This window comes from Numenius arquata, chromosome 8 (genome assembly GCF_964106895.1).
Source record: "Numenius arquata chromosome 8, bNumArq3.hap1.1, whole genome shotgun sequence".
NCBI lineage: Eukaryota > Metazoa > Chordata > Aves > Charadriiformes > Scolopacidae > Numenius > Numenius arquata.
The window spans coordinates 20,586,216-20,598,512 of NC_133583.1; the positions used below are offsets into that span (position 1 = coordinate 20,586,216).

The 12,297-nt window shown below is 37.9% G+C and overlaps 1 protein-coding gene across 1 annotated transcript in view; it reads left to right on the forward strand.

The window, feature by feature from the left end:
* Positions 1-12,297, forward strand: part of ATP2B2 (ATPase plasma membrane Ca2+ transporting 2) — a 425,551-nt gene that overhangs the window by 352,067 nt on the left and 61,187 nt on the right. The window contains exons 13-14 of the mRNA XM_074152043.1: positions 1,996-2,210; positions 3,654-3,896. Coding sequence (XP_074008144.1) covers positions 1,996-2,210; positions 3,654-3,896 — 458 coding nt within the window. The remainder of the gene's footprint in view (positions 1-1,995; positions 2,211-3,653; positions 3,897-12,297) is intronic.

The window sequence follows — 12,297 nt, forward strand, 5'->3', positions numbered from 1 at the left end:
GTAATTACGTATTTAATTTCCTCTCCCCTTAGAACTTCTGAGTACACAGTTTGAGAATCTCTAATATCATCTTAAAATACCACTCACACAGTATTTTCCTCTTATGGATTCTGAAATCATTCTGTTCTCTCTTAATAACCATGTTCCTGCCTTCTTCCCAAATATGACACATCTGTTGACTCTTGTAGCCAGTACAATCTGGTCTCTGCTGTTACAAGTAGCACTTCTTCTCCAACATGTAGGTAGAAAGTGAAAATCTTTCATAATGACATAATGTTCATTAGGTTCGTTTTTCTAGAGGTAGTAAAGAGATCTTGATCTCTATCCAGATCCTTGGCTGAGCCCTACAACAGATTCCTAACTTCACTTCTGTTCAGTCTCCTTTATCCTTCTTCACCAGTCTGATTTTTACCCCCGCTATTCCTTCTCATTCCTTTTTAAGCTCATTACACTTAGTTGATCACATAACCCCATGATGCCATTTCTGTCCCTTTGCCTGAACATTGCATGACCCTGAATCTATGGTTATTGCCTCTTTAATACCCAATTTCATGCTTTGCCCAGTTTCATGTTCCTCAAGCTTCTCTGCATTGTTGCTAGTTGTACAAGAGTATGCATTGATATTAAAAAAAACTTCATTTCTCTTGATTGTTAATTTCTTAGATTAAGTACCTTTCTACATTGCATTCTGATTGTTACTCTCCTTGGTATTTTGGAAGGCTTGTGAATGTCACATTTAAAGCAATTTTATAGGGATTTCTAACCATCATGTGGCAAGGAATATGAATTAAATTAATTATTCATTGCCTCATTTGGTTTTCCTTTGTCACTGGGCATCTATGGGGATGTCTTGCATTGTCATGAGTATTTGCCTGTACAATATTTTAATGGATTTTCGTTTATCCTCTGGCATTTAATAGCGTCCCTGACTCATCTGTTTCCTGTCAACCTTAGCATCCTTCAGCTTACCAATTTTTTTTTTAACTTCAGTCAAGACATGAAATTCAGAGCATTCCCCTTCTACTGTATGATCTCATTAGAGAGAAATTAATTTATTTTGAAATGCAGGCTTAACTGCTTCATAGAAACCTGCCAAAGAGCAGCGATCATAGCAAAGCAAAATACATGTTCTAATGGAGTTTTTATTTGGATACCCGCATCCAGGAACCCAATTGTGGAGGAGGAGTGCTATCTTAGCAAAGTCTGTGTCATTGGGAGAGTGCATTAAGTCCCCAGGATCTTTTGTGAATTCTGTGAAATACGTAGTAGTGTCTCTTGTGCTGTGCTGTCGGTGTTTTACCTCTTTTGAGCCTCTCCTCATAAAAATACGCACTGTTTGCATATACCCCTTTGAAAAGGGAAACTTTGGAAACACTAGTATTTATCTCGTTTTCAAGAAAAACAATCAAAAACTGCTCTGCGGATGATTCCGCAGCATTGCCTCATTGTATTCAACCAGAGGCATCCGTAGGGCTTCTCTAAAATATGTTATACAGCAACATAAACTACAGGAGACTCTTCTTCTCAAGCCTCTTAAGATAAGCTTATTTAAAAGAAAGATGAGTGTTTGTATATGGATAGACTAGTAATTCGTAGACTGTGGAGGTTAAAAGGACAGATAAATGTTGTACCAGGCAAAGTAATGTACTAAATTGAAAAAACTTAGCTTAAGCAACTGTGGAAGTCCTGTTGAAATAGACTGACTGAGAAGCTTTACAGGCAGTAGTAAGATGGTGCTTAGAAATTAATGCGCTATGTTTCGGCTGTTCTGTAGAATTCAGTGTTTCCTTGTTCACTGGAAGGTATGGTGTTGTAAATCTAATACAGTAATGTTTTTTCTACATTGTAAAATTTATCGTTGTTATTATTGGTACAGGTGAAAAATGTCACATAGAATAACAAAATAATTTCATATCAAGTTCAAATGTAAATTTCTAATTGAAGATGTTTTTAATTGTGTTTTCTTTTATAGTAACTGATTGTTTCTATTTCCAGGTTTGGTGATGTCTGCCATCACTGTAATCATTTTGGTACTATATTTTGCCATTGACACGTTTGTGGTCAACAAGAAACAGTGGTTGCCCGAGTGCACTCCTGTCTACGTCCAGTATTTTGTTAAATTCTTCATTATTGGTGTTACTGTACTTGTGGTTGCTGTTCCTGAGGGACTGCCACTTGCTGTCACTATTTCTCTGGCTTATTCTGTAAAGGTAAGAAACATTAAAAATAATAATGGGAGGAAAATGCTGTTCAGTTGAGTTTGCTAGTGCTATTCTTCAGGTTTTATCAGGTGTGATGAAAGTTGGCCTGCAAATTAATGTGCTCAAAATGTTAATGAGAGTGAAATTTCTTTAAAGTGAAACTATACAGAAAGTATTTCTGACAAAAACGCGAATACATATGTATTGTAATACATATCTTTAAAACTACATAGTGCAGGAATATCAAACAGTAGAAACAGCAACTTAGTTTGCGTAGTTGCCAGGAATTTATTGAGCAGAATTTACTATGAGAACAGTCCAGTCTTTTGATACAGAATAACTTCGTCTTCAAATTTTCTTGTGCAATAGGACAAAGTTTTGACAAGGATTTGAAATCTTCAGGAACACTTTTCAAGGGAATTGGAGCTTCTCTGGAGCTTTCGTGTACTTTTCTTACATGCAGTTGCAGTTGTTTGTAGCCAACGTGAATGATTCTATTAGGAAATTAAAGAGGATTAAAATTGTGAATTACTCCATTATATATCTAGGAGTTTTCTCAGGTTGTTCTAGCAATTAAGTCAGATGGGTTGTATTTAAACATCCTGGGAATCTTAGATGGAGATTCTGCAAAGTTTATTTCTGTTTAGCATGTAAACAAATTAACATATGAACATTAGGAAGGAATGGCTTGATTTATATGTAAACAAACATCATTATTATTAGGGAAAAAAGAGCACATCTCAAGCACATTATTTTGCTAATAAAGGCTGTAGCTGCTTTTAAAATAGTTTCCTATTCTCCTTATGTGCTTCATTCGACACATGCGGCACATCCATGTGTATCCACATGTGCAGTACCAAACTGCAACACAGCTTTGTGTACCAATGGTGATACTGCGCCCTGTGAGTATACGGTAGTGTCTGAAAGTCAGGGGCAGGTGATTGGGCACAGAATTTTTAAATATTGAAAACATATAAACAAGAAAAGACGTGCGCTGTGGAATGGAGTGATGGTTTGTGGGTGTGGGGTTTTTCTTTGTTTGTTAGTTTCTTTCTTCTTTCCCCAAATGTATAGTCCCTCTGTGTGTTGCAAGATAACATCCTGGCATTGGAAATAGTATTAAAGTCTAATATTTGCTATGATGATATTGTTTAAAAAAATCCTGTTTTTTTAGCTAACCTTTGCTGTTCTAGGTATTCCTTAAAATGTATATATACTGCAGAAAATCATGGAACTAAGTCAGTTTATCAAACGTGACATTATTTCGGGGATGGTCACTGCTTGGCTGTCTGTAACTAGGGTTTGGGTTATTGGCCCTGATTAAAGTTCTGGCTCAGCGAGCGTTATGTTCTAATGAACGTGACTAAATACATGCTTTTTTTGCTTTTTATAACTGATGTTAAAAATCATTCAAGGCAAATCTTGAAGGTCTTTTATTTTGCTTTCTCTCAGAAAATGATGAAGGATAACAACCTGGTCCGCCACTTAGACGCTTGCGAAACGATGGGTAACGCTACAGCCATCTGCTCCGACAAAACAGGGACGCTGACGACCAACCGGATGACGGTGGTCCAAGCCTACGTTGGTGATGTCCACTACAAAGAGATCCCTGACCCGGATTCTGTACCCGCCAAAACCCTTGATTTGCTGGTTAATGCAATTGCTATCAACAGCGCTTATACTACAAAAATTCTGGTAAGTGTGAGAAACTGGCTTTTTCTGTCAATAAAATGAAACAAAGCAGAAGGAGTTGTAATCTTTTAGAGCATGGTTAATTCCTTAACATCCTGGTGTTGATTAGGAAGCATTAAGTACTGCTGAGGTCCTCAAAATAACAGGTGCTGTAAAAACTATATATTTTACGTTTTTCTTTTAATGATAGGGATGTACTTATCAGTACAAGACCAGGCTACATTTCAAAATTTCTTGCTGCTGTTAGATTGGGGTGGCCCAGTTTGGGTGCGGGTAAATTTGCTAACACAACTAGTTTTCACTGAGACTTCCTATGTGTAAGATTATTTTTGTCTGTCTAAGAACTTTCAATTAATTCTCAAATAGGACAAATTGGATTGGTTAAATCAGTGAGGTTAATGATCTTTATTCATTCTGGTTTCAAGTGAATTATGTCCAGAAGTATTTTATTCAGTCTTTTAAGGAAGGCAAAATGGAAATACCGTGTTTGCTTGTGGTATTAGATTCTTCTGTAAGGGGCTAATTAGGAGGCCGAAAACTTTTGCAATTCCAATAGATTTGTTTTTTCAAAGGTCAAGCTTAATCTTAATATTGCAGAACAAATACATATATTTTTTTTTTAGTTTATGAATTTATATATTGTTCTTTTTGTAGCTCTGTGCTGAGCTGCAGAATATAATCTTGCACGTACTTTATGTTTGTTTTAAAAGTAGTCTTTTAAAATACAATCACCGAATACAGTTGGTGAAAGAAATACTATTGAATGCTGGAGCGTATATTTCCTTTAATTCTTGCTATCCAAATATCTGGATATTAGTGACAATCAACACAAGAGTGGGCAGGGAATCACACAAACCCTCCCTCAGCTCGGAAAGATACTGTTAGTCACCACCTTCCCGCAGCAGGAGTGCCATCTCTTCTGCTCCACCGTACGGACAAATAGCTCTGCTCAACTGAGGTTGGAGCCAGCCCTTTGGACTTTGAATTCAGATACCCTGGAAGAGCAGAGCTCGCACAGCTACCCACCAGTTTCAGCTGCGAGCATCCAGCTGGCAGCACCAGTTCCCAGCTGAATCCTGGATCTAATTCTACCCTTTCCTGTGGTCTGTCCAGGCCAAAATCAACCAGGTTAGCTGAAATGAAAGATGGGCCTTCCCTTCTCAGGTGGTTCCGTGTAAATGTTGTGGAACAGCTCAGCGTGCATACTTTATAGCAGTGGCTTTTTGGAATCTAATTTGCCTATTTGTAAGTCAGCAAGAATATTTTACTATTGCTGGGTAAATCATGCTTTCATAAATCATCATTAACATCTGATTGTTGAGGAGAGGAACACACATCCGAGTTATTTTAATATTACTACAGCCCAAGTAAGGTTAGGTTCTTCTGTAGAAGGAGAAGTAGAATCAAACTTATCCTCAGCGCACAGGGTGGGATTATGACAGGGTAATGCAGACAAATTGGGATGAGGGGTAATAGGTAGCTGTATGAATTTGTGTTTGTGTAACTGCTGCAGCGGTAATGCCAGTCGCCAGCATCAGTCCTGGCTATCACCATGGAGGTTGACTTTGGGAGGGCTTTAAGACAATGTAAAACTGATAAATGGGTGAAATCCCCTGGAAATCACCTTTTTGCTGGATGAAGACTACTTGAACTTATCTGTGTAAAATTAATGGTGATTTTTTAGCTATTACAACAGCATCGTAAGATCAAGCCTTGTGGTACGGACACCACGAGAATAACAACTCCAATACCAGAGGAGTTCATTTCATTCATTGCTTATAACAAGCTTAAGGTAAAGTTTAAGATACAAGATATCGTTCCATAGCCCTCATTAATTTTAAATCATTAATAAATACAGTAAAAAAATACATAAGGGAGTTGTTTCCAGGATGAAGTGTACAGAACTATTTTTCAAGCTGCTAATACTGAATGCATACTTGTGCACTCATTCTTAGAGTGTATTTAATCAAATTGTGAATATCAGCTCAAACCCAAAGGGCATAGAAGTGTTATGTTGCTAAGATTGAATTTTACATATTCTATTTTTAGTTATCTAGTTATGCCTATGCTTTAAATTGCGCTTTGTATGAACTTCTGTTCAGAATGATCACATATGGGACCATAAAATTAGTCAAGATGCTCTGCTGAATGAGAAATATTCCCTCTTGCATTGTCTTTTGATTAAGGGGCAATTGCACCATTGATAAAAATATAAAAAGAAAATAATATCTCTGCTTGGGATAAAAGATTTGAATTTCCCTGAGAAATTAAACACAAATTATTCCAACTGAACAATAGCATCATTAAATCTAGTTCTTTTTAATGCTTTCCAAGGATTAAGTTACTGGCTGAGCTGATTTTGCATTCCATTAGCTTCAGAGCAACTTTAATGGTGCTTTTATGCTGTTTATGTGAAGCTGTTCTCCAGAAAACCTTTCTTTTCCAGTATTCATGTTTTAGGTCACTTTACCACATGGAAATAAAAATTAGACATTTTTGCATGTGACCTGTGATGAGGGCTCTGAAGCTCCAAAATCTCTCGCTCCCAAAACAAAATTTGCATTTTGGAAATACTTTGACTGCACTTGGAGCCAAAGTACATCGATCTTGAACATCATGGAGCAATAATGAAATAAGAGATTCCAGATACCACAACCAGTGAATCGAACTCTTCTACTGAGCTCTTGCTTCCATAAATTAAGCTTTAATTAGAGAAGTATTTCTTCTTCTTCTGATTTCCTGAAAACTGTCAGAGGGCATAGATGACACGCTTGCTGGATGGGTATAATGCGTTCTTATTAAGAAGAGATCACAATTAGTATTTAGCGGAGCGCCAGTGGAAAAGACCCAGCTGAACCCGTTACTGTTGGGCTCTAACACAGGCATTTCATTTGGTACTTGATCGGTGCCCAGGGAGCTAAAAAGCTCCTTTTGCCTGTATTAGGTGCATATCTGGGTCTGCAGTGGGAGGAGTGTTTTCAGTTCTGAGGATCTGGAGTATCGTTTTACTGCATTTGCACAGTATGTGGCAGGATGTAGTGACATCCTTTAACCCATGATCTCGAATTAAAAAAGACAGAGATCTCACAGGGAAGTGCAAAACATTCACTTCCTTGCACGGCTGCTGCCAGCTTAGGAAATGAAGCAGACATATGTTAGTCTGTGCATTAGTAAATATTAGTCAAGTAATGAGTGTGACCTTGTAAAACTTTTGGAACAAAAAGGCCTCTATTGGATAAAACCAAAAGGGGTGAATGAAGGAAAAAAGAGAAAAAAAGAATGTAGACAGAACAGAGAAAACAATGTTGCCTGTTAATTGTACAGCAGAAGAACAATATTATATGATATTATAACATCTGTCTAGGAAAATCGTGAAGTTACACAGGTTACTGCCAGCACCCGGATCCCAGCCACATTCCTACCGCAGCCCTAGAGGGCTTCACCGGGTCTTCACCGTACACTCAGACAAACCTCTCCTCACAAGGCTGCAGGGGTGGCTTCGGGGGCCCCAAATAATGTTCCCTGAGAAGGCTTTTTTCTGGGATAGAGCGATGGTTACCATCCATGGGAGAGCGGTGCTGCGGACGCGGGCTGGCTGCAGGGCTATACGGCAATGGGATGGAGCTGCGACATAGACTCAATCATCAAAATTTACTAGGAGAGAAAGGAAGGTGTTAATTCACCTTCTTGCTTTGTGTAATTACCTTTTCCCGAATATGTAATGAAACGTTATTTTAAAAAGTGGAACAAAATTTCTAACTTCTTTATACTGAGAGGGGTTCAAGAGATTTTTGGCACAGCATTTTACGGTTAAGAATAAATAGTTCTTCTGACTGATTGTCTGCTGCAGAATACTGGAATGAATGCACTTCATACTTTCTTGGAGAAAAGGGGTTTGAGGGAGGCTGGCAGAGCGGGTAGGTAACCCATAATATATGAGAACCATAAGAAGACATTACAACAGCTGCTTTGCAAGAAGAGATGAAAATCTCCTGTGGGTATTGAGAACATGGATGAAGTGGCCAGGTGAAGGATTCTTTTTATTTGTGAGAAATATATTTGCATCCAAAAGAAGTACAGCTATCTGGGTTGTTGGGAGACAATGTTCCTGTCAGAAATGGTCTTTAAAAATGTATGCAAAGTACAAAATACACTTCTCTCTTACAGATTTTTTTTTTTTTTTAAATCATATTTAAGGACTAGATTTCATTTGTGAAATACTTGAATTAATCTTGTCTATTTTTTTAATTGGATGAAAAAAAATTGTCTCAAGAATGATATGTAAGTACACACACATTGTTTAGCCAACAGAAAATGGCTGTAATTTCCTTTCACCTTTCATAATTTCATCACTTTCAATATAGTAAAGGCCTCCTTGAAAACAGCTTTAAAGTTGTTTTGGGGAACGTGGATATTTGGAAGTTTCACAAAAATATCCCCATCAGTATTTTCTTTAAACCTTTTTCATAAAGTCTTTTGTAAGCATTTTCTCAGAATAAGCTAGGAAGGAAAAAACCAACCTATAGCGTGCATGGTATTTACTGTGTAAATAATAATTATTAGAGATAATAGATGATGTAGTTAATTGTCTCTGCTTTTAGGAACGGTAATTAGCAGAGGGTATTGATCTTCATACATCACTTACCATTGAAATTTTATATAATAAGAAGTACAAATATAGCTTTTCTTACTAAATTAGCTACTGAGTTAATTGAAATAACTGTGTTTAGAGAAGACATTTGAATGTGTAAAGCATAGGACACGTTATTATCCCAGTCGTGCACTTTCTGCCATCGGGGTACAGGGGCTTTGTCTTGCTAGCAAAAAGCTTTTCTTTAACAAAGTCTTCTTTTTGAGGGTTGTGCGTGAGGAGCAGAATGGAATTGGCTGCCCAGAAGCTTTTCAGCAGTTGGGATGGATGTACCTAAGCAAAGAGGGATTAGGGAGCTCAGAGCAGGGCCACCCCGTGAATCTGTTGTTGACGTTGTGATACTCTCTGGGAGGCTGCAGAGTTTCCTTAGTGGCCAGGCTGTCAGAGGCACGGCGGGTTTCCCCACAGTGTGGCAGAAATGTTGCAGGTAGAGAAGGTGAGATAAATGCGCTCAGAGCTAGTTCGCTCTCTGAAGTTCTCATTATACAGTAAACTGCAATTGTAAATGCACTTTTCTTTTGTTCCTGGTCTCCTTTTCTGTCCAAGAAAGGGATGATGGTCCTGCCTCAGCAACAAATGACCACAGGAAGAGAAGATGGATAAATAAAATAATCCTGCACTGTAGAATGTAGCATGAAAAATGATTCCCATACTAGCTAAAAGTTTAAGATCAAGTTAAATGGTATTTCTTTATTTTCTTTCTTCATGTGACAGAAAACAAGGTAATAATAACTTCCTTCATACCGGCCGCCTTTGCCTTCACAATTTGGTAATTGGAGATTCCATTTATTCCTGTTGGAATAAATAATTATTGCAAGATTATAAATGGGACTGACAGTCACTTGGAAGCTTTTTGTTACCATAATATCATTTACCACATTAGCTTTTTATTTTTCCTGCTTGCTTGTATGAAAATGAGTCAATTAGATTTTTATCTTGCTACAATGCAACAACTGGTTTTTCCTATTGCCTTGCATAGAACTTTATATTATTTATCTTACTTTCATGTTCGTATTTTCCACTCATCTTGTACTGGCATAAGATGATTCACTTATAGGAATAACTTCCAGCGATTTCCAAATACACATGTTGATGAGTGCAGGCTTTAGAAGTCATGTTTCCGGTAAGGTATTCCAAAGCGGTTTTGTCTAGATATATAAATATTGCTTATTGTTGTCTGATCATTTTTAGGAATTTTTTTTTTTTTTTAAAGTATGTTGGCACAATGAATGATTTTAATACTTACTTCTTTTCATGCCCGTGATACCCTCCTGAGTTAAAGTCATCACACTTTGGAGCTGATGGATACGCGAGTTACAATTTAGTGTTAACACTTTGTAGGGGATATTTTCAGGGAGCTGTTTTCCTGATGGGAGCTTTTGTTTTCACGTGAGTGGGTGCAAAGCACTTACTTCAGGCACATCTGTTTTAATGTAGGTTTTCTTTATGTTCTCTGTCATCAGGAGCAGGAAGATAATAATTTCAAATGTGATAATTTAGTACCGATTTTATAGAAATGGTAGTGGTTTTATAATCAAACAAAGATACACAAACAAGCTTATTAGAAAACAATGCGATGGGTGAATCACCTCAATGAAATATGACATTAATTTTCTTTCAGATACTTGTTCCATAAATACCTAATATATATTATATAGTTTTTAATAAGTTTTCTTTTTACTCTCAGAACTCCAATGTGTTTTACTCCTCTGGGGGAGGAACCCAACCCAAAAAAACCCTCAACTGGTAAAATGCCTGAAATATCACAGATCAGCAATGAAGTATATTATATATATTATATATATTATATCCTGAAGGGAGCCTACAGAAGAGCCAGAGAGGGACTCTTTGTCAAGAAGTGTAGTGACAGGACAAGGGGTAACGGTTTTAAATTGGAAGAGGGGAGATTTAGATTAGATATTAGGAAGAAATTCTTTCCTGTGAGGGTGGTGAAGCACTGGAACAGGTTGCCCAGAGAAGCTGTGGCTGCCCCATCCCTGGAAGGGTTCAAGACCAGGCTGGATGGGGCTTTGAGGAACCTGGTCTGGTGGGAGGTATCGCTGCCCAGGGCAGGAGGGTTGGAACTCGATGATCTTTAAGGTCCCTTCCAACTCTAAACATTCTATGATTCTATGATATGACAGAGAACATCTCACTAATTTCAGAGAAATAAACACGCAGGACTTTACAGACTTTAAAAAGACTTTAAATTGACTTGGCATTGCTGTTATTTGTGAATTAAATTGCACATAAGATTTATATTTCTTCTAATGTAAGCAAAAAATTATTTTTTCTTTTCAAGTCACACCTAGTCCTAGAAAGTTGGCATTAAATATACAGTAAGTAAAAACCTATGCTTCAAATTCTAGTTCCTGCTTTCTTCTGCAGGAAGCCCCCACTACTGATCTTTCTTTCAAGCTTCCAGCTTTCTCTTCTTGCGTGAAGCTCTTGGCTCCTCTGCATTCCAATCAATCATATTTCTGTGTTGTTTACAAGCGAAGGTGGGAAGATATCCAAAAATGATGGCCTTTCTGCTTTTAGAAATGGTGCCAGATAAGCTGGAAAAATCTCTGGAATGGATGGGGTTCTGCAATCTGTAACCACAGAGTCTGAGCAAACTGCACGGGGCACCGACTTCTCAAAGGCATCTGACTTTGATGGATCTGATTTCTCAGGGGCATATGCCTTTGATGGACAGGAGGCAGAAGGCGTCCGTTGCATAAAACCCTTTTCCCAGCTGGAGTCTAGCAGAGGGAATGGAAAATTTTCAAAGGAAAGGTTGCTGGAGTATTTTAACGCAGTCAAAACTATACTGTTCCTTAGCATCACTGAAGAAATGACAGACCTGTTTTGGCAGACGCTTTGCATGGAAAAATTAAGCTTCTAGAAGGAAGTTTTAAACATTTTGGACAACCTTAGGAAGTACTACTGCAAACCTGTCTCACGTGTGCAAGTGCAGACACAGAGCAAGCATATGGCTGGCTGCTGGCAGGTCTTTATGGAGACGCTGGCACATCTCAGCCATCTGAAATTATGAATGAGTGTTGGGCAGCAGAGGTAGCTCAGCGTTCATAATACTGAATGATAGTATTGAGCAAGTTAAAAGTTCCCCTGTGTATTTCTTATGCCATTGTTACTTCTTCTGTAGTTTCTACTTACTCAAGTGAGCAGAGAATTAAGATACCTTACGCTTCACTCCAGAGGAGAAGGGTTGGCAGTGCTCAGTGCTGGTTTGCCAGGGCTATATGTTTGGAAGAGCTGAGAGACAAGTTTTTCTGGGAGAATTTTCCTGTAAAGGAGGACAGGATGTTCAACCTCTCCATCATTTCTGTCCCATTTCCTTCTGAATGAATAATCAGATAAAAACTGTCTGCAGTCTCACAGTCTGATATTCTGCCCAGAGAAGCATCATTCTTAGCATCCTGACGAGGACAGGGACTGGCCAAAGGACTGAATTTATAATACACCTCCAACATTACCCCATCAATCATGGAAAAAAAATCCCTCTGAGAAAATATTAGATAAGTATTGCTCTGACATATTATATCCACTTGACCTCATATATTTGTCTCCCTCCCAAAAAACCCTAACTAACCAAAACCAATTTAAAAATAATTTCAGCTGGTAGGTGCTAGTATAGATTTAAAGAGGAGTACATTGTGTATGATAAGTGAAATAGCTGCTGTTAGTGTTTTAGAATAATTTAGAAATGGACGCTTGAAGAACAGTTTGCCTTACCCTGGAAATGAGTAC